The sequence below is a fragment of the Pogona vitticeps genome, chromosome 6 (assembly GCF_051106095.1).
Source record: "Pogona vitticeps strain Pit_001003342236 chromosome 6, PviZW2.1, whole genome shotgun sequence".
Taxonomy (NCBI): domain Eukaryota; kingdom Metazoa; phylum Chordata; class Lepidosauria; order Squamata; family Agamidae; genus Pogona; species Pogona vitticeps.
This window is the reverse complement of record NC_135788.1, coordinates 90,175,668-90,196,389: the sequence shown is the minus strand read 5'-3', so window position 1 is coordinate 90,196,389 and position 20,722 is coordinate 90,175,668. Positions and strand designations below refer to the sequence as shown.

At 45.8% G+C, this 20,722-nt stretch overlaps 1 protein-coding gene across 4 annotated transcripts in view; it reads left to right on the top strand.

Moving 5' to 3' along the window:
* Positions 1-9,303: 9,303 nt before the first annotated feature.
* STAC2 (SH3 and cysteine rich domain 2) overlaps positions 9,304-20,722 on the top strand; it is a 54,800-nt gene continuing 43,381 nt past the window's right edge. For all 4 annotated transcript variants that reach the window (XM_073004213.2, XM_073004212.2, XM_073004211.2 and 1 more), the window contains exon 1: positions 9,304-9,981. In XM_073004213.2, coding sequence (XP_072860314.2) covers positions 9,889-9,981 — 93 coding nt within the window. In that variant the 5' untranslated portion in view covers positions 9,304-9,888. The remainder of the gene's footprint in view (positions 9,982-20,722) is intronic.

The window sequence follows — 20,722 nt, the reverse complement described above, 5'->3', positions numbered from 1 at the left end:
TATTTATCTGTCTCTCACACAGAGAGAGCCTTCTGCATTTGTGTCTTGACTTATAATACAACCTGCAGCTGACCCTAGCCAGCAAAGCCAATACTGTACAGTGGTGCCTCGCAAGACAAACGCCTCGTGGGACGAAAAACTCGCAAGACAAACAGGTCTTGCAAGGCAGGTTTCCCATAGGAATGCATTGAAATTTAATTAATGCGTTCCTGGGGGGGGAGTCAGAAAAAAAGTCACTTACCAGGTAGTAAGACTGAGTAGACCGACCACATCGCTGCTGCCTCTCAAAATGGCTGCCATCTCTCCAAAATGGCTGCCACCTCTCTGCCGGTTCCTGTTGGTCAGCTGTTTGGTGCTCTGCTCACACAGAGTCCAGCTGTTCCGAAGCTACCAAGGAGGAGCAGGGCTTGGTCTATTCGGTCTTACTACCTCATAAGTGACTTTTTTCTGACTTTTCCCCCCATAGGAACGCATTAATTAAATTTCAATGGAGAAAACTCGCTTTGCAAAAATGAAATTTTCGCAAGACAGCATTAACTGTGGAATGGATGAATTTCGTTTTGCAAGGCACCACTGTAGGGAGGAATGCCAGGAGCTGCAATCTAAAAACCTCCAGAGGGGCACATGTACCCCATTCCTGCATGGGTGGTGTGCACACCCCTACAGTGCCACCCATCCTTGAGTTGGCTGGCTTGCTACTACTGGTCTGGTCACCTTCTCCCAAATGCCTCACAAACAGAATGACTACCAATGACATGTGGCCACATTTGCAAGGACCCAGGTAGGCCTCACATCCCAACAATGTGCCTTGCCATGCTGGGGTGCTCTGGTCCTGATTTGCAGCATTGATTGGAGCAGGAGGTGAACAAGCACCAGGAGGAACAGCAAACTGGCCAAGCAGAGAAGTGTGCCCATGTAGCCTCGGCATGCACTCCTCATGTGGCCCTGTTGCTGATAGGGAACGTGCTTGTGCCACCATCAGCTCCTGTATATGGAAGGCGGCAGGGGTGGGCATGGCCATCTAGTCTTTCCATACAGGCAGCAAAATGTCTTGGCTTAGCCTAGCTTGAAGAGCAAATTAAGTAACTCTGCTTAGGGTTGTTCTTTAGTGTGTAGTGACCCAGAATATATAGTACTCTGTCTTAGAAAACTGAAAGACTCATATCCTAGGTGGCCCAAACTCTATGGAGTCAAAAGTTGGATTATATAACTTCTATCAATAATGCAGGTTGAATGATTTTACATAATATTTTGTGTTTTTCATAAGTCATGCTGCAGTGTTGCATCATTTATTCAGGATTTGCTGGGCATGAGAGAAACAATGACCGGAACCTTTTGTACCCAAGCACAGAGTGGCTTCTTCAGCTTTCTCTCGGGCTTCTAATATTTTGACAAACAATTGTCTATCACGTATATCCACATAATCCTAAGGACTAGAAACTTACTTAGAAAAAAGTACAGTACGGTCGTCTGAGAGTCTCAGAAGCTCTCTGCCCACTATTACATTCTGCATTTCCCCCCTTTCTTTCTTACAGAAACCTGAAACCTGTTACATTTGTTACAATCTGGATGGTAACAAATGTGTTTTTGTTCTTTATTTTTACTGGCTGCCTATTATCACAGCTGAGTTGCTTCCATGCAAGTCCTTTGAAACTGGCATCCTTTGTATTACCCATGTTTGAAATGGATGTTCAGATAACTGTTCTTCCTCAATCCAGCATCCTCTCCTGCCCTCTACATTCTACTAGCGCTTCCAGGAAATAGCCCCAATTACCCCCTGGGAATGGTAATCCAAAGAAGTGACTTTGCCAAGCTATGCCACTGGTTGTGTTAATTATCAAGCTTAAGAAGAGAAAATGACTCACAGCAAACTACATTGCAGTTCAGCTCCTACAGAAGAAAAAGTGACAACCTTTCTAGGGAGGTGAGTTTGAAGTGTGCATCCATTTGAGCATCTCTGTCCCTCTCCATTCAACTCAAAAGCAGATTTAATCTTCCTCCAAGCCATATGTGGTGGCTTGGTACAATCAAAGCAAAGATTCCCTGCTGCTTTCTGCTTGTTGGTGCTTTCGGCTTGGGTTTTACAGATTGATGGGTTTTCATCTCTCCTCCTTTAACCTGGTTTTCTCAACAACCCGCTTGTATCTATTCTGGTATCAAGAAATGGGCTCCTTTTCTATCAATGATATCAGCATTTGTGATTTTTGCTCTCTGTTTGTGGGGTGTGTATGTGGGGGGTTATATTCCCTTTGAACAGCTGCTGTAATTTGCCAGGAGAGGGAGTTAAGGGGGAGGAGAGGGAAGAGGGTTGTATGGTGCTTCTTGCAAAGTTTTTGATACAGACAATGGCTCATTTCCTCCCCCCCCCCGCTTTTCATCTTCCCTTTTAAAAACACACTCACATCTCAAGAGAGAATGAAGATAATTTATGGCTTTCTTCCACCACAATTAAAACCAGAAATTATACTTTTGGCTGTTCCCGTCCCAGCCGCCTGATGACTTCACCCCACCTATTCATACGCTACCCACCACTTTTTACTCATAGAGCAGTGCCCCCCCCATGCATTATATGTGCCAGACATCCTTTCTTCTAGGCAGCACTCCCCCCCCACCTTACCCCTCCTCTCTCTGACCTTCATTCCTGCTCCTCCTATATCTAGCCAGATTTCCCAAGAGAACATCAGTTCCTGGTAGCCAAATGGGGTGGGTGGGTGGGAGGGAGGGAATGTGCTTTGGCAATATGAAACTCCCGAAAGCTAGGGTTAAACAGTGGCACACAGTCTCCTGGACACTTTCCTTTTAGTACCCCCAGTCCCAAGACCTAGGTGTTCCTACTCAGCCTATAACAAGCTCCACTTAGTGTTTCTCAACCTTTTCTTTTACATAAATACAGTGGGGTCTTGACTTGAGAACTTAATCCGTATTGGAAGGCGGTTCTCAAGTCAAAAAGTTCTCAGGTCAAATCTGCATTTCCCATAGGAATGCATTGAAAACCATTTGATCCGTATCTGCTCTTTTCCGTCCATAGAAACTAATGGGAAGCTGCTATTCCGCCTTTGACCACTAGAGGGGGATATTTTGTTTCTTTTTTTCTTAGGTCAAGAAAGGTTCAGGGAAGGCAGGGAAAATACAGTCCAGGCAGTCTGAAGACTCTCCCAATCCACTCTCTAAACGCTGGGAGGAGTGAGGAAGCAGACAGGCACCCTTTCCACTGGCCAACAGTTAACAGAAAGTTCAAATTTTGCACTTTCCCTGCCTCCCACGTGGTTTTTTTTTCAGTTCTTAACTCAAATCTAAGTACTTAAGTCAAGTCAATATTTTCCTATGAGAGTGGTTCTCAAGTCAAAATGTTCTTAACTCGAGCCGTTCTTAAGTCAAGACCCCACTGTAAATAAATAACCGGCTCGTTTTTTATCAGCATAAAATCTTGGAGCTCACTCTTTCCCTGCAAACCAGTTTATAACCACCACCACCCATAATATTATTTTCCTTCTAAAATACTGCAGCTGAGAACGAAGGAGGGGTAATATAGTGGTTAGTGTGCTGGCCTGGGACTCAGGGGAGATGGGTTCAATTCCCTTAGCCATGAAAATCACAAGGTAGTCTTGGGCTGTGATTCCCAGTGTGGTGCAGTGGAGAGAGTGGCGGACTCAGATCCCGGAGAACAGGGTTCAAATTCTTGCTCAGCCATGGAAACTCGCTGGGGTGTGCGGAACTGGTAAAATCACTCCTTAAATATGTCACTTACCTTGAAAGCCCCATTGAGGTTGCTATAAATTGGTTCTGACTTACAGCACAGAACACACATAGCCTTGGGCTACTCAGATTTTTTTCAAGCTGATCTGCCTCGCTGGGTGGTTGTGATAACTAAGCGGGGAGGAGACGGATCAGGTCTGCCACCTTGAGTTCATAGGAGGAAAGGAAAGATACAAATGAAATACACACATTTGTAAATTTAGAAGGTATGTGTGTTACTGCTCATTATAGGATGGTGTATATGCTTTGAACTAAGAAATCAAACTAATTCCACTACTCTCCTCTTCATTAAATAAATAAAAATGACTAAACTGCAGTACTGCAGTGAAGACTCTGCTCATGACTTCAGTTTGATCCTGACGGGCTCAAGTAGCCGGCTCAAGATTGATTCAGCCTTCCATCCTTCTAAGGTCAGTAAATTGAGTACCCAGCTTACTGGCGGTGGGGAAAATATGTAACCTCAGAGGTAACTTTAGCACCATGGGGTGGTATATAAGCAGTACACTTTATATCATGTCACTGATTTTTTTCCCCCAACACCTCCTCTGAAATCCTGATATGGCTCTCTCTCATATTAGTCTGTTGTAGCACAACCAATAAAAGCTCTGTGGTACCTTAAAGTTTTACACATTATTACATTATAATGGTCAGAATCCTACAGATGTTTGCATAAGATTTGTATAATTTCCCATGGCTAATTGCACCAAATTGATGAGGTGCTGGCATGAATCTCAGTTGTATGCATGGTCACATGCTCCAAAGTGCAAGTGAGACATGTCCTGACACCTCATAAATTAGCTACAATTAGTCTTGGCAGTCTGTATAATCATTATGCAAACACAAGTAGGACTCTGGCCAATAAATGTGTTAGTTTTTAAGGTGTCACGGGGTTTTATCATTTTTCCTGTTGCTGGCCTTTTATATTGTGGTATAACTGCAAAGAATAGTTAAATACTGTAGTTATCTTAAAGACTTACACATTTATTACATTATAATGGCCAGAACCCCACAGGTGTTTGCATAAGGTTTGTACAATTTCCCATGGCTTATTGCACCAAACTGATGAGATGCCAGGGTACATCTCAGTGTTATGTATGGTCACATGCCTTTTAAATTGTAGTAGAATTGCAAGAATAGTTACATTCTTTGCAGTTATAGCATGATCTGAAAGGCCAGCAACAGGAAAAGCAGTAACTCCATAAGTTTCAACTAGCATAAAATTTCACCTGGCATAAAACGTTGTGGCTACCGTTTCTCAGATTATACAGCTCCATGGTCCTCCAATTTCACTGCCTATTTCCAAGTCAGTTTCAAAATTCCGCCCATGATCTTTGAAGTTCTGAATGATTTAGGGCAAGGAAGGATGAAGGGCTGCCTCTTTCCACATCAGCCTTCTCGCCCACTCGGCTGACTGACGAAAGATCTCCTTCGCATCCTACCTCTGCCAGTCAGTAGGTGGGGGGTGGGGGTATAGGGCTACATACTCATAGCAGCGCTGTCCTTAGGAAAGTTACTTTTTTCATTTACAGTTCCCAGAAACTCTCAGCCAATGCATCTACCATCTGTGCTAGCTGGAAGATTCTGGAAATTGTAATCCAAAAAAACCCCAATATTTTCAAGCTCTGTTTTGATCAGTTGAATTGTTTCTTGGATATGGTATTAAAAACTGGTTCCCCACCCCTGACATGATGCCTGACGGAGCAGCCAGATGAGGCTTTTCCATGTGGTTGCCAACCTGAAATATTGGTGGAATTTTACCTGGAGGCCCAAAAGGTGGCTGCCTTCCATTTGTAACCCTTCTGTGTTTTTCCACAGCTCCTTCTGTGTGTTAGTTTTATGGCAAAGGGGGGGAGGGGGGATGTCTAGGGAGGAAAAGACAGAACAGCTGATTGTGCTTTTTGATTAGAATTATTACTCTCTCTCATAGGCATCCTTCAGTCTCGAGAGACCATGGTAACATTCTCTGGATTGAGGAGTGTCCTCTCCAGAGCATGAAGCCTGGGTAAAGTAATATGGAGGATAGGCTGTTACCCAAGCAGCAAATCCCCCCTCTCCACGTTGCTGAAATGGTCCAATGGAAAGGCAAGAGCCAATACAACTGGTTCCAGCAACGTCGCAGGAGTTGGCAGTGTGAAACGAACTGCCTTCGGGACTCCAGCTCCTACACATTATTATTCTCCTACACAGAATTATTACAGACCCGTGCAAAGTGCGGCCCGAGGGCCACATATGGCGTGCAAGCCGCTCCTGCGCAGCCCGCAGATAGTTTTGAACATCAAAACCATTTATAGCTTTTTGTCTAAAGTTGATCAGTAGCTTATCTTTAACATACCACAAAAACTCTTTAGTATTTGTGAAGATTAACAAGCTTAAAATAAAAAGAATCATAACATTACTGCTTCATGTTATTTTTAAGTAAAGTTGGTTCGGCCCCCGAACACAGTTCAGATTTTTCATGTGGCCCACCCTATAGAAATTAATTGCCCACCCCTGGATTACTAGAAGCCCACCCTTGAGAAGCAACTTTACTATACATGTTTCATAAATTGTATCTTTAAATTGTGCTTAATTATAGGCAGAAGCCTCTGTGCTGCAGGGTCAGAAGACCAGCAGTCGTAAGTTCAAATCCACGCGACGGAGTGAGCTCCCATCGCTTTGTCTCAGCTTCTCGCCAACCTAGCAGTTCGAAAGCATGCAAATGCGAGTAGATACAGAGGTACCACCACGGTGGGAAGGTAAAACAGCGTTCCCTAGTCACGCTGGCTACATGACAAACGCTGGCTCTACAGCCTGAAAAACAGGATGAGCACCGCCTCTTAGAGTCGGACATGACTGGACTAAAAATGTCAAGGGGAACCTTTATCTTTACCTATAGGCTGTCGGGCATTAGGGGTGGCCAGGAAGTAGATTATTATCTGCCTGTAGATTTCTAGGTAATTTCCAGAAGATTAGTAAGGGTGTCTGATTCGCTAAATGGTAGCAGCCACAAAACAATTTTTTCCCACCATAATTAAGTTTCTAAAATGAAGAAAATTTAAGATAAACAGAGGGGATTTGTGTGTGTAAGGAATGTAGTTCAGCTTGTTTTTATTCTGAAAGCAACATTTCTGGGTTCAGAATGTGTTCTGAGATACCTGATTATCTTAATAATAAGTTTACTGTCTGGATAGCTCAGTGAGTTAGGTAACTCCCTGTGAGCCAGAAATCGGAAGTTCAGTTCCTGGGAGAAGATCCAGCCTGTGTGGCCTTGGGAAAGCTGCACAGCCCCAGAGTGTCCTCAGAAGAAGAACTAGTAAACCACTTTGGAATACTTTTTATTTAGAAAACCATGAAAAGGGTTGCTGCAAGTTGGAACTGACTTGATGATACATATTATTTAGTTATATGACTTCTCATTGGGTGGATCTTGGGTGGATCTTTAAAAAAAACTTGCAAATGCCAACCATGGACGAGGAGAATGTAAAAGTACCACACCCCCATTCTGGGAGGCAGTTCCAGGCATGAGAAAGCATCAGGGAGAAGCCGTGGTCAAAGGAGACATCTTGACTGTATAGGGTGGCAGGCAACAGAACTCAGAACTGTATCAACTCAGGTTACTGCAAGTTGTGGTCCAAAATTTTAACATCTTCAAATTCTGGATGGCAGGGCTAAAGGAACAAAGACCTCTGACAAGGAGGCTCGATTATGGTGTAAGAGCAGGGACAAAGGCAGTTGGAAAGTATGCACACAACCACAAGAGGGGCAACATTAATTTGTGCATTCACAAAATTCACCCCCTGGGAACTTGAAGAGAGTACTCAAGCACACTTCTCCCCCCCTTTGCAAAGGAAACACATCCACACTTCTTGCTAAGAAAACAAGAAAGCCCTTGTTTAGTAGAGAAGCACATTTGCAATACAAAATGTGGAGGACATCCTAGTTCCTGAACAGTTGGGAGATGCCCGCTCCCTTTTGTCTCCTCAAGGACAAAGCAAGATGTCTCTTCCTTGAAAGAGCAAAATGTGAGGAGGAAAGAACCTCAACCTCAACCCCAAGACTAGTAGTCTAAGGTGGAAGGAGAGTCCCCCCAGGTCAAAGCATGTAAAGAAGACTCTAAGAAACCAGATGAGGTCTTCTCTCTGGTCCTCCCCATGCAAAGACACTCATCTTCTTGGGTGTAAGCTGAGTTGGGTACAGTCCTTTCCAACAAAAGGAAGTAAGGCCCTCAGATCTGTGAAGGGCAGGAAGTTTGTACTGGTTTGTGGACTGGAAGCCATCGCAAGGATTTAAGGAGGGATGTCAGGGGATCGGAACAAGGAATAACAGAGAACTAATTTGGGCCAGAGACTGCAGTCACTATAATGGCAGCAGTTTTTCAGAAGTATCATACCAGACGGATCTCAGGAAGAAAGAAATGGCACCTCAGATCTGGCTTGTCCCTGCATGCATCCAGGTGCTGGGTAATTTCTGAAATGTAGTAATATTGCATTGGCAAGAGATCAGTCCAAGACAGAATACCCAGTGCAGACTGCCAGTTAAAGACAGAGGAAAAAGGCAGGATATTCTCTCGCTTCAATGTGCAAAAGCCAACTGGCCTGACTGCTGGCTCTCACTTCATAAGAACATAAGAACAGCCCTGCTGGATCAGGCAAGGGCCCATCTAGTCCAGCTCCCTGTATCTCACAGTGGCCCCACCAGATGCCTCTGGGAGCACACGAGACAGCTAGATACCTGTCTCCTGATACTATTCCTTTGCATCTGGCATTTTGATGTACCTTCCTTTTTAAGCCTGGAGATTATACATCCCCATCATGGCTTGTCACCTGCGATGGATGTTTCCTCCAGAAATCTGTCCAATCCCTTTTTAAAGGCATCTAGGCCAGATGCCACCACCACATCATGTGGTAAGGAGTTCCACAGACTACCCGCATGCTGGGTAAATAAATATTTTCACTCTCCCAACACTCAATTTGAGTGGATGCTCCCTGGGGAGTGGGGGGAAAGCTTTACTGTTATCTACTTTATCCACCACCTGCATAATTTTATATGTCTCAATCACGTTCCTCTTCAGGCGCCTTTTCTCTAGACTGAAGCACAAGGGGATCAAACTCCCTCTTTTACTTGAGCTCAGAATGCTCAACCAGCATACCTGACAGGGGATTCTGGGTTTTGTAGTCCATAAAAGACCTCAGAGGCGCTCTGCTTCCACCCTACACGAGGACAGCAGGCTAGCTGACGCCGCGGGGCCCGCACGCAGACGGGTCCTTCGGCCACCGGCCACCACGCGCTGCCCTCTAGCATTTGCTGCCTGAGGCACTTCCCCCCCCCCCCCCGGTTCCTTCCTCGCCGCTGACGCTGAAAGGCGTTTGTATCTCTTTCTGCGCTGGGAACTGAGGGAAACGAACCCTCCACTATTTCCCCCCCCCCTTCCGCGCGCCTCTGCCTTCTCCCCCAAATACGTGTGTAACTTTTCCTCCGGGATCCACCCATTGGCGGAAGCATCCACTCCTCCGCCTAAAAGGCCAATGGGCGAGCAGGTTCCTTACGGCGCTTATTAGCATGTCAAAAGAGAAAGGCGAGGCTAACGAGTCTCTCGTAAAAGGGAGGGGGGGTGATGCGTATCTATATAAGTATACATAATAAAATGAAAGGGAGACGTTAGATCGCTCCTGGTCATCGAAGTTGGAAGAAGCGCGTTGAAGCGCGAGTGTTTCACACGACCTGGCCAATTTCTGCTTCGCAGGGTTTGTGGGGAGGAGGAGAAATATCAACAAAACTCCGTCAGGCTGCCAATTCCCTCGCTTTGCTCCGCTTCGCTTCGCATAAAAGGGGAGGTCTAAACGGCCAGCGAGACACCATCTGCTTCGCATTCAGAAGAGTTCCTGGGACTGGTGGCGGCGGGGGGGGGGAGTTGGTGGTGGTGTGGACTGAAATAAAGTAGGTCATTTCTTCCCTTCCTAAAAGGGAACTAAAGTGGGAGGAAGAACCCCAAATAATCCTCACCGCGGAGGAAGGGCGGGAAAGAGGGGGAAATTAAAGCCTCTAGCGGAGAGCGGGAGAAAGAGGAAGGGTGAGGAGAGAGCCTGGACCGATCCGGAAAGGTGCTGCTCTCATCAGTCCTTACTCCGGATCTCCATCCCAGTTCGGCTCACCATGACCGAGATCACCGAAAAGGAAAATGACCCCCAACACAATTCAGACGTGCAGCAGACTCCGGGCACTGGATCCAGCCTCCAGGAAACGAAGGTAACCCATCTTCCCCAGCCCCGTTTCTCCCGCATCCTTGCCGTGTGTCTTCCTTGTTGGTTCGCGATCCATGGATTGGTGTCACACTTTCTACTATTACTACGTTCCCCTCGCAGGACGCCCTTTCCTAGGGTATGCGGGGAGGGCGAGCGCCAGGACGTTGCGGGGTGGTCTCTAAAAAAAAAAAAAGGCAAACCGTGACATTTCCACTCCACCCATGCGCACCGCCTGGGTTTGCAAACAGTTCTCCGCTACAGACGCGAGGGTCGGTCGGTCTGTCTGGCTTCATCTCTCGTGATTCCACAGCCGCTCAGATTACCTGCCTCGCCCCCGCCCGGCTTGCAGTAGCGAGCACTCGCATCCCACCTATTTTGCTGTTGTTTGTGTGGGTTTTTTTTTTAAAAATAAATCACAACCGCAGTGTTTCAAATGGAAATACTGAACGGCGGCAAGCTCTCCCGCGCTCCCCTTCCTCTTTCCAATTGCCATCTTTATAGTCAGCTGGGCTTGTCTGGTATTCTTGGTCGTCCAGTGGGCCACCTGCTTTCCGCATGGGGCAAAACTGGTGGGGTGATGACGGCGTGGAGCTGGTCGGGATGATGTTGAGCTCTGCTGCATGGACCAAGCCATGGAAACGTGCTGCCAGATGGCCCATTGGGTTCCTCTTCCCGGTCTCTGAACTGATTTATGTTATCTTCATATTCTGGATGTGTCTCCCCTGAACCGTGTGCATATATCTATCTCTGGCATTTCAGTAATGACAGCTTATATGAACACCTAACATGGTCTACATCCATTCTATCTCCAGGCGTTACAGATCAAAGGTCAAATGAGAAGATGGGTGCCCCCCCCCCACAATGATATGCTGCACCTCTTCCTACAATACGGTTTGACCTTTTAAAATTTGAATTAACTGAGCATCCCTCCCCACCGCCATCATATATAACCAGGATCATAAGCTGCCCACGTGTCTTCCTTCGTGCCATTCTCTCCACACCCTTCCTTTTTCCCTTGACCTCAGTCTTTTAAAAGACAAATGTGAGTTTTAAACACCTTGCAAGGGTGTATGTACTGTATGTGGCCTTGGCAATCTGGGGTGCTTGAGTGCCAAACTGCTAAGCCTTGGATAAGCAGCAAAAAGGCAGATGTGTGTGTGTGTAGAGGGAATGAAGATAAATGACACAAGCACTTTCTGTACACGTGTGTATGTGCAAGAGGAGCGGAGAAGCGGTGAGGGAGGGAGTTGCAAAGGGTTACTAGCAGAGGGATCATAATAACATCTTAATTATGATGAGGGTGAAGGGAGGGCTTGGAAACCAGCAATTTAGCCTGGTGGGTCTGTGTGTGTGTGTGTGTCACTGCAGCAGTGTGACTTATTAGAACAGGCTTTAATTGCAGGCTTTGCTATTCTAATAGTTGTGTTCTTTAGCAGTCTGAAAGCCCAGAGGCAAGAGTACCTTGGGATTGTGCTTGAGAGGGGAGAGGTGGTGAAAGAGGGAGAGAATGATTTTGCTAAATGTAGATATTTATTTATATATTTATTTATAACAAATGAATGAACAAATGAAAGAAAAAGAACAGCTTGTGGCTGGATCAGCCTTCCATCGAAACTGCAGTCTAACAACCCCCAAGATCCCTCTGAGAAGCACTTCAGGGAATGCTTCCAGTCCTCAGAGCACCACTGCCCTTACAGCTGGAGGCTCCATTAGCTGCCATGGCAAACAGGCCTACCATCCATCCAGGAAGAGTGTGTCCACGTGTGTACTCATTAGACTTTTTTGAAGCCAAAAAGGTTTTTGAGTCAGTGAGATGGCACACACCCAACATATCCAAGTCGAAAGGAAAAGAACCAACTGGGTGTGTTTATTTGGAAGTTGTTGGCTCAGTTCTAGCAGCTGAATTTTCCAGCTCTGGCCTCTCACAGTCCAGATGTGTCAGACTACAATGCCAGTCATCCCAGTCAGTTCATGCTGACTGGGATGGTGGGAGTACAACACATCTGGGGAAGGATGTGTTGGTGAGGGCTGTTCTGACCCTTTCCCTCTTGTGGTTAGAGTGGAAAGATGCTCAGCCCACGGTCAAAGACCAATTTCCTCCCCTTTCTCTGGTACTTCACTCCTCAATTTTCACATTGAAAATTGAGTTTAGAGAGGGACTGCTTACACCCTGGAGGGTGAAAACTGAGATGGAGGCCTACGCCAAGAGTTCTTTAAAAGACAGGCTAGGAAGAAAGTCAGCACCTCCTAAAGGTTGACCTGTTCCACCCCAGATGACGAAGTGTGGCTTGTTATTACGGAAGTGGGCTCTGATGATGTCACTCTGCAAATGCAGTCTGGAACTCTGTGCTGTTTTTGTCAAAACTGGGTTCTGATGTAAGAAATCGCCCAGGAGGGGGGAGAAAGAAAAGGACCTTTTAAAAACACATACAAAATTAATGGGAATTCCGCCCCCTCTCCAAATGGGTACCAACCAACCCATGAGTCAAGGAAATGACAGACATCCTTTTCTCCCTGCTGATGTCAACTCTGTGACGTTGGCAGTGAGTGAATCTAATCTCTTAAGTGGGTTTGAAACCAAAAGGGAATGAGCCCCAGCTCCCCCACTGGCCCAGGGGTTCTGCAAACATTGCAGCTTGTGTGGGTGGCTCCATGCACAGGTGTGCAAACTTGTTTCACACAAACGCCACCCAGAATATGTTGAGATGTTTGGCCTGCAGTTCACACCTATTGGAAGCTCTATGTAGGGAGGAGGAGGAGAGAGATTCTAGGGATACCTGTAAGTGGCCCCAGAATCTGCACATTGGGTTGGTTGTTGCCCTCTCAGGTTACTCATCATCTGCCATTAATGTGTTGAGCTGTCACCCTTTAGTTGGGTGGAGGGGGGGGCTCCTGCTCTTGTTTAACTTGTGCAGATCAGTGTTCCCCCAAACCACCATCGCTTCATATGCATTGGACTACAACCTCCATCATCCCCAGCAAGAAGGGGGTGAGGATGGGCTCAGTTGTAGTCCAGTATATTTGAAAGGCACTAGGGTGAAAAAGACCAAAATTAAGAGGCACTTTATACCTTTATAGTAAACTTTGTTCCAGGCAAGCCCATTCCAGTCCAAGACTTTCTGCTGCCTGAGGAGAAGCAGTCAGAGAATTTGGTAATCAAGACTGCTCTGCAGCTGAAACAAGAATTTGCTTAACCCTCTATCCACTACCCTGCCAGCAAACAACTGATTATTGGCTGCCTTTTCAAGAGACTCCACATCAGCTGCCTAAGGCAGCTGCCTTACTCTGCCTAATGGCAAGGCTGGCCTTCACACAATTCAGGCTGTCACCAAGGGGGGGGGGGGAATGGAGCTGTTCTTTTTCTCATGGAGAAAAATCTGGAAATACCCCCAGTACACCTGTACATTTTCACCATGGGGGCAAGTAATGGCTTGGGAGGGGCCATTTCAAAATGGGGAAAGAGCATGCAGGCTGTGACGGTTGTTTAGGTCCTTCTCCTAGAGCCCATAGGCCCAGTTTAGGTTCCCCCCCCTTGCTATTCTCAGAGCTGTGTGTTTTCTTTGTTTTATTTTTGAGACTCACATGGCTCTATGGGGGCCAAGTTGCCCAGAGGCCAAGATTGGTGGTCTTGAGTAGCCTTGAACAAAACCTTTGAAGTTGCTGTATGTTTTTCCTCCAGCCCAAGTTATTTGTTTAAAGCACTGGTTCTTAACCTTGAGTTACTCAGGGGTTTTGGACTGTAACTCCCAGAAGCCTTCACCACCAGCTGTGCTGACTGGGTTTTCTGGGAGTTGTAGTTCAAAAGCATCCGAGTAACAAAGGTTAAGAACCACTGGTTTAAAGCACTGGTTCTCAACCTTGGCTTACTCAGGGGTTGTGACCTGCAACTCCCAGAAGCCTTCACCACCAACTGTGCTGGCTGGGGTTTCTGGGAGTTGCAGTTCAAAAACATCCGAGTAACAAAGGTTGGGAACCTAGGGTTTAAAGCACTCCACATGTTACACTCCTCAATCTCCTGTCAAAGCTAAGACTCTCCTGTCACCAGGGGAGAGGGCTGTGGGCATTGTGGGTTTTCTGTTTCTTCCCATAACTGCCCAGTAATTGATAAATATTCAGTGAATACGACAGCTGTGTTCATTGGGGAAGCCTTACGTTTACATTGCACCAGACAATGTGAACATTCTGTCTCTGGTGAGGTGATTCATCAGTGAGAGTGCGTTCACACATGCAGGTCATCTCATCCTCTTACAATCCATGAGCCACAAAGAAGCAGACATGAGTTGACTTTGAGACATTTTAAGGGTATGTCTAGAAAACTGGACTTTCCTTTTCCCCCCACCTCTCATGTCTGAAAGTGTCATGAAAGGAGAACCAGATTGCGGGGAGGGTCTATTTAGTTCTGTCCTGTATTCATAATACTGTACTGGGACTGAGAATATATGGAATACGACCTCTCTCAGTGGGTCTGCAACTCTTTTCAGCCCAACTCTCATCAGCATAGCCAGTGAGAAGAGACGGTGGGAACTGGAGTCCACCAACATGTAGAGGACTAAGTATTCCCCCATCTCAAATTCAGAAGTGATTCTTATAACAAGTGGAAATGCAGTACCTCTCACCCTGGAGATTGGGAAGGACTGAGTCTCATTAATTTATGTACATGCCTTTGTGGTTGGCTCTCTGGGGTTCACTGTAGATGAACAATTTCAGGTGGCTCTAACTAAAGTATTCTAAGAGTTGTCATCGGACTTATTTCTCTTGCTCTGACTGGGATATTCTGGAGGCTATAGTCCAAAAAAGCTCCTTTTCCCATCTCTGTTTCAAGGGTGCTACTTTCCTTCCTTTGCAGAGTCCTTGATTTTTCAGCTGGACTGAGACTGGACACCCCTTCAAAGACAAAGGGCCATTCAAATAGAGGACTGCCCTTCATCAAGTAGGACAAAAGGCTACCTGTGGTGTCCATCCCTCTGTGTTGCTTCTGGCACACCTATTTTGCCCCCCCCCCAATATTTATTTATATTTATTTTATTTATTTATTGGACTTATATACCGCCTCATAGCGCTACAAGCACTCTCCGGGCGGTTTACAATTTTTAATTATACAGGCTACACATTGCAAGCTGGGTACTCATTTTCCCGACCTCGGAAGGATGGATGGAAGGCTGAGTCAACCTTGAGCCGGCTACCTGGGATTTGAACCCCAGGTCGTGAGCACAGTTTTAGCTGCAGTACAGCGTTTTACAAATGATCCCTCGCCAGATCCTCTAATTAACTCGGACATTGTGCACTGGGAAGTATTCTACAAAGACCCTGTTGAAGCGAACGTAAACTAAGGGGAAGCCCTCCTGTACTTATGTGGTTCTCACTTCCAGGAGGTCAACTTGGAAAAAGAAGTTGCTTCTACTTTGTGCCTGAAAGTAAAATCACCGTCGGAGGTGGCTGCCTCACTTTGCCTCTTGGTAGAGCTGGCCCTGGACAGGCTCAACACTTTTTTGGGAGTGCCTCCCTCTACTACGCAGGAAATGGGTGTATCTAGGAGAAGGGCTCGGTCTAGATCTCTTTCCGAGGTGCAGCTTCTCTCTGGAGAAGTCTAGGGGAAGTCTGGTTTCATTTGCTGTTTCAGGGGGTTGTCAGGGAAGGAAATTTAAACAAGTAACCCTTCCGCCCCCATACATACACCTGCAGCTGGAATTGATACGGACCAGGAAAAGCTTTACCACTTGATCCTGGCAGACAACGGAGGACGGACAGGTGCTGTCCTGCGGCTGGCATAGCCTTGCATCAGAGGAAGTAGGCCCACGGTCCATGAAAGCATATGCCAAGTAAAACCGGTTAGTCTTAGAAGGTGCCACAAAGGTTTTTGTTATTTTGGGAGACCTTTTGACTTAGTGAAACAAAAATAGCAGCAGTGGCAGAGGGAGCTAGGGGTGAATCCAATAAAGAGGGGCAGCACCTGGCAGAAGTTTGAAAACATTCTTACATTGAAACCCGCCCCCCAGCAAAACCTCCTACTTGTCAAATGGGCAGAGGGAATTACAGCACAGCCTTCTCCCCAGTGGAGTGCTTTTGGTTTAGTTGATTGTGTGTGAGAAAGACGGGGGTGGGTGGGACGTACAACACATCCATCTGCAATGGCCACACTGTTATTGCGCAGCTTCTGCTTTATTTTCTGCACAGGAGAATCTGTGTTGCGCCTCCAAGAAAAAGCCAGGCCAGGATCATTGTTTTTGCATTCTGCTCCAGCAGCCACTTCATTTGAACCTCATCATGGTTCAAGTGAAGTGGCTGCTGCCACATTTCACAGACAGGAACTGTTGCAGAGTTTTGAATTTCTGGTAAAATTCCCTTCTGCTAAAGCATCGAAGTACATAGGCCCACAGAGAATACCTGCAATTCCCCAGTGTGTTCATCCCTTTCTCATTAACTGGCACTTAAACTCTCAGTACTTCGCTCTGAGATATTGGTTGGAGAAAGAATAAAAAATGTTTATTTACTTACAGTTGCTTGGAATTACAGACATAGGTATACTGCTTTTTTTACTGCACTCGTATTGACAACGGACCAAATAGATCAATAGCAACAAACAACTGCCACTAACCAAAGAAAAAGAGGGGAAAGCATCACTCAGCAGAGAGCTGAAATTAAAGGCTGGAAGGAATGATTGGTTTGTGCTGGATATACAATTGCCTCAGCCCAGAAAAAGTCCCTCCCAGCCACACAAACTGCAGACAGCATGCAAGGCGGTAAATAAAACTTCGACAGACACAGGGCATTTTTATGTTTTACAATGAGCCTGTTCTTACACTAATAGACGTTCATTGCCACCTCAGGTCTTTCTCCCATCTAAGCTGACACACTGCAGAAGGCTCTTTTGCTGCTTGCTGTGTTACATATTCATTTTGTTTACAATACCCTCTTCTGCCATGGCTCCTCAACCAGGATGACTGAGTCAATTGGCTGTGATTTTAACACAGGACACTAACAGCAAATGGGTTCTCGGAGATGGTTCCTCATGTAGCCAAAACGACACCACTCATGCAGTAAGGGGAAATATTGGCAGATTCAGGGAAAGATCACAGTTTCAGGCCAATAGGGACTGAGCACACTAGTTAGCCATAGAGTGCTGATTGACATCTGAGTTCGGGGGTGGGAAGAGGGGGGGCATGGCATATCCTCCCAAGAAAGCATGACTGGGTAGCTGACTGGAGACTTCAACAGGGAGGGCACTATATTTTGACTTTGTTGCAAATGTAATGTGTGATTTAATTATTTTTAAATTTAGATTTCCCCTCCCCCCTTTTTTGGTTCGTGAAGATAATGTTGTGGGAGTTTAAAAAACAAAACCAAAGACTTCATGCTGAATGGAATATTTATTCTCATAGTGGATCTGGTAATATTTATTATGGAACAGCTCCAAAGTCTGTGTGGTGTAGTTAGAGTGTGTTGTGCTAAGTCTTGAGGACTTGGGTTCAAAGCCATATTCTGTCATGCCGCTTAATGGGTGACCTTGGTCTGCAGCGCCCTCTCCCTCTCACCTTCTGTTTCCTCATCAACATAACCTGCCTTAATTATTGTTAACATACTATGGGAGGGGACTCCATATAACATCTAGATAGGCAGTTATAAGAGGGAAGGCATAAGATAGCTTGCTAGTGGGGTTACACTCGCATTTTGTTTCCACGTGTGAGTCCATTTATGTGGGTGTGGGGTAAAGCCAAAGTAGATCTCCCCACCTACCACAATTGCTAGAGATTTCACTTCTAGAGACTTGAGGAACAGAGCTGAATATATTGAAAAGGCATTTCCTTGATCTCACCCAAAGGGAAAGCAAGGATGAAATGGCAGGATGATTCCATGGATATCTCCCTGCACATGTCCCTAGGAAGTGGGACTGTTCAGTAAGATCGGACGCAACACATGAAACCAGTCTTGTCACCAAACTGATATATCAGGGGAAGCCAGAAAGTTGATTAGCATCTACTAGTAGATCCTTGGGTGATTACTAGCAATTGATCACTGAAGTTTTCTGATTCTAGTAGTTCTGTAGTGCCGGAAATATGTAATTTCCCCATCCTGGATTATGAAGCTGAAATGAAGAAAGCCTAAAAGAGGATTTTTGTGGGAAAGGATTGTAGTCTGAGCTGATTTCTGTACTAAAATTCTACAGCTCATTTTTAAAAATTGAAATATGATGATCTAAATAAAAAAGTAGTCAATGCTGTAAGTTTCTTTACCCCTGCAAAAAGTTGTTGTTGGGTTATTTTTTTTGGGGGGGGGGTTGTTTTGTTTTTGGCTTTTTGCCTTGCTCCATTAATGATCTGCACGAACAGTAATGAACCACAGATGCCTTTCCCCTCTTGTCTCTCCCTGTCTCCGTCATTTCTTTCCCTTTTTAAGACCTTTCCTTCACTAAGCTTGGGCACTGCACAGGCAGCCTGCCCTGGACTCAGGTTGCAACTCCTTCTAAGGGAGCCGTGTTGAGAAAAGATAGCCAAGCAGGCGAGCAAAGAGGAGGAGAAAGGGAGGCCATGATTCACTGTCCCAAAACACCAGACCCCTGAGAGGTTTCCAAAGCTTGTGCCATTCTGGAGGAAGCCTCTCTGCATGACCAATCTGAACAATGTTTTCTGTTAACAGGGTTAACCCATAACAGGATTTTACTATTATCTCCATTTTTTTTAAAAAAAATCTTCCTCTGGAAGGAAGGCAGGAAGGATTAATTGTTATTTCTTAAAATGGCAGGTTGAAAGAGAACCATCTTTTCCTCTTCTCCCCTTTTTCCGTGATCTATTTAAGGCCAAGGTGTCTTTTCAAGAAAATGTGCCATACGCCAGGTTCCCGCATGTTTATGATGCGTAAGGGATATCTTTCCGTGGCCTTTGCTGCAGCCCCTTGAGCAATACAAAGGATCAAACAAAACAAGCACAAGAGGCTTCTGCTGATTCACACTCTTTTTCTTCCTTCCCCCTCCACATACCAAGGGTGGATGTGGGTTTATAAAAGGAAACTTTTAACATTTGCAAGCCATCACTCTAGTTGGTTGCTTTTTTGTAGGGGCAGGAGGAGGACAGATGTTTGAGTTCTAAGCTAGACCAGAAGCACACTCCTTTCTTATACAATGGTGGGGAACATGGAGCACTCCAGATGTTTCTGGACTGTAATCCCCACAAGCCTAGTCAGCAAAGCCAGTGATGGGGGCAATTGTGGTCCAGCAACATAGAGAGTCACAGGCTCCCTTTTGCTGTACTCCAAAAAAAATTCACTCTCTGGGTCTTGGAGTCATTTCATCACTTAATGTGAACAGCTGTCCATTGGGCTCAAGCATAGACATCCTCTCTTACTACAAACATTTAAAAGTTGTCCTATACAGAACCAAAGACCATTGGTTCATTGAGCCAGGGCTGGCAGCAGTGTCTCTCCAAAACATGGATCAAGACATATGTTACATAACAGCACTGATGTTACCTGTCTGTCATGGGTTTGGAGGGAAAGTTCCATCCTATGGGGAGTGGAAGGCGGGACATCAGGAGGAGGGGCTGTACTGTATAAATATGTGATGCCTGTGTGGTGAAGAGTAGATGCTGAGACAGACACTGTGAGACACTGGGTGGTGACGAAGCAGCAGCTGGGGAAGAAGAAGCTGTTGTGGGAGTCTGGGTGTCAGACAGGGTACTACTGTGTGTCAGAGTACCAGCCTGAAAGGTTCAGGGGTCTGTTGGTTAGCCAGAACTGATGGGTTCAGGGTCTGTGCTTTAAGTTAAAGGTTCTAGGTGAACCAAACTGTATGCTTGTGTGTGTGGGAATAAGCCACGTTACTTTATTTTATTCACCTGATTGTTTTATTTACCCTGTTTGTATTTAAAATAAACCTTATTCTTTTGTTGTTTAAAAATCCATCCCTGGTCTGTGTGACTTATTATAGGGAATGGTTGGTGGCAGCTTAGTAACTGTGTGATAGATCCCAGTAGGTCTGGGTTTGTCACATTGATTGGTGTCCAGCGTGTGGGATACGACTGGTCCAGTTGTCCAGTGGTCCAGCAAAGCCTTGGCAAGTGTGCCCAGAGCAAGGGGGATCTAGTCAGGGACAGTCTGAGGCGCGTAGGTAATCTTCTAGGTGTACCTCACGGGGAGGTGCGCTAGTAGAAGAACGTGCCAACTGGGGAGACTTAGATTAAGGTGCTCTGAGGCAGCCTAGTTTTGGCGGGAAAACGCTGAGGCAAAACTGCGTAGCAACAGCGAGCTAGCTTGCCAGCTGAGAGGCCCAGCAGAGGGGGGTAGGCTCTGACTCGATACTGTTGCAAGTAGTGCTGAAGAACAGCAGCAATCTCTATAGGATAGCTGGTTCTGAGGCAAGCAGAAAAAAAAAAAGTGGTCGTTTTATTTTGAGGCTTGACTTTTTAAAGCAGCCTGTTCTGAGGGGGGATTATGCCCTTGACTCGAAGTCAAGTAACAGACATGGGTGAAGTGAAAGACCCCCAGATTGACCAAGGTTCTGAGGATGAATTTGGCTCAGTGCAAGGTGACAGCACGGGAGAACAAAACCCAGAACTCAGAAAAATACTCCTAGCCCAACAGCATGAACTGAGGGTGAGGGAAATGGAAATCAGAAGGAAAAGTATGAGGCTCAGGTCAGACAAAGTGAGCAAGATCTTGAAAAATATACTCAGCAAAAAGACATTAAATTAAAAGAAATCAGAGATAAGACTGAAGAAAAAGTAAAAGAGATAAAAGCTAGGGCTGAGGAAGAA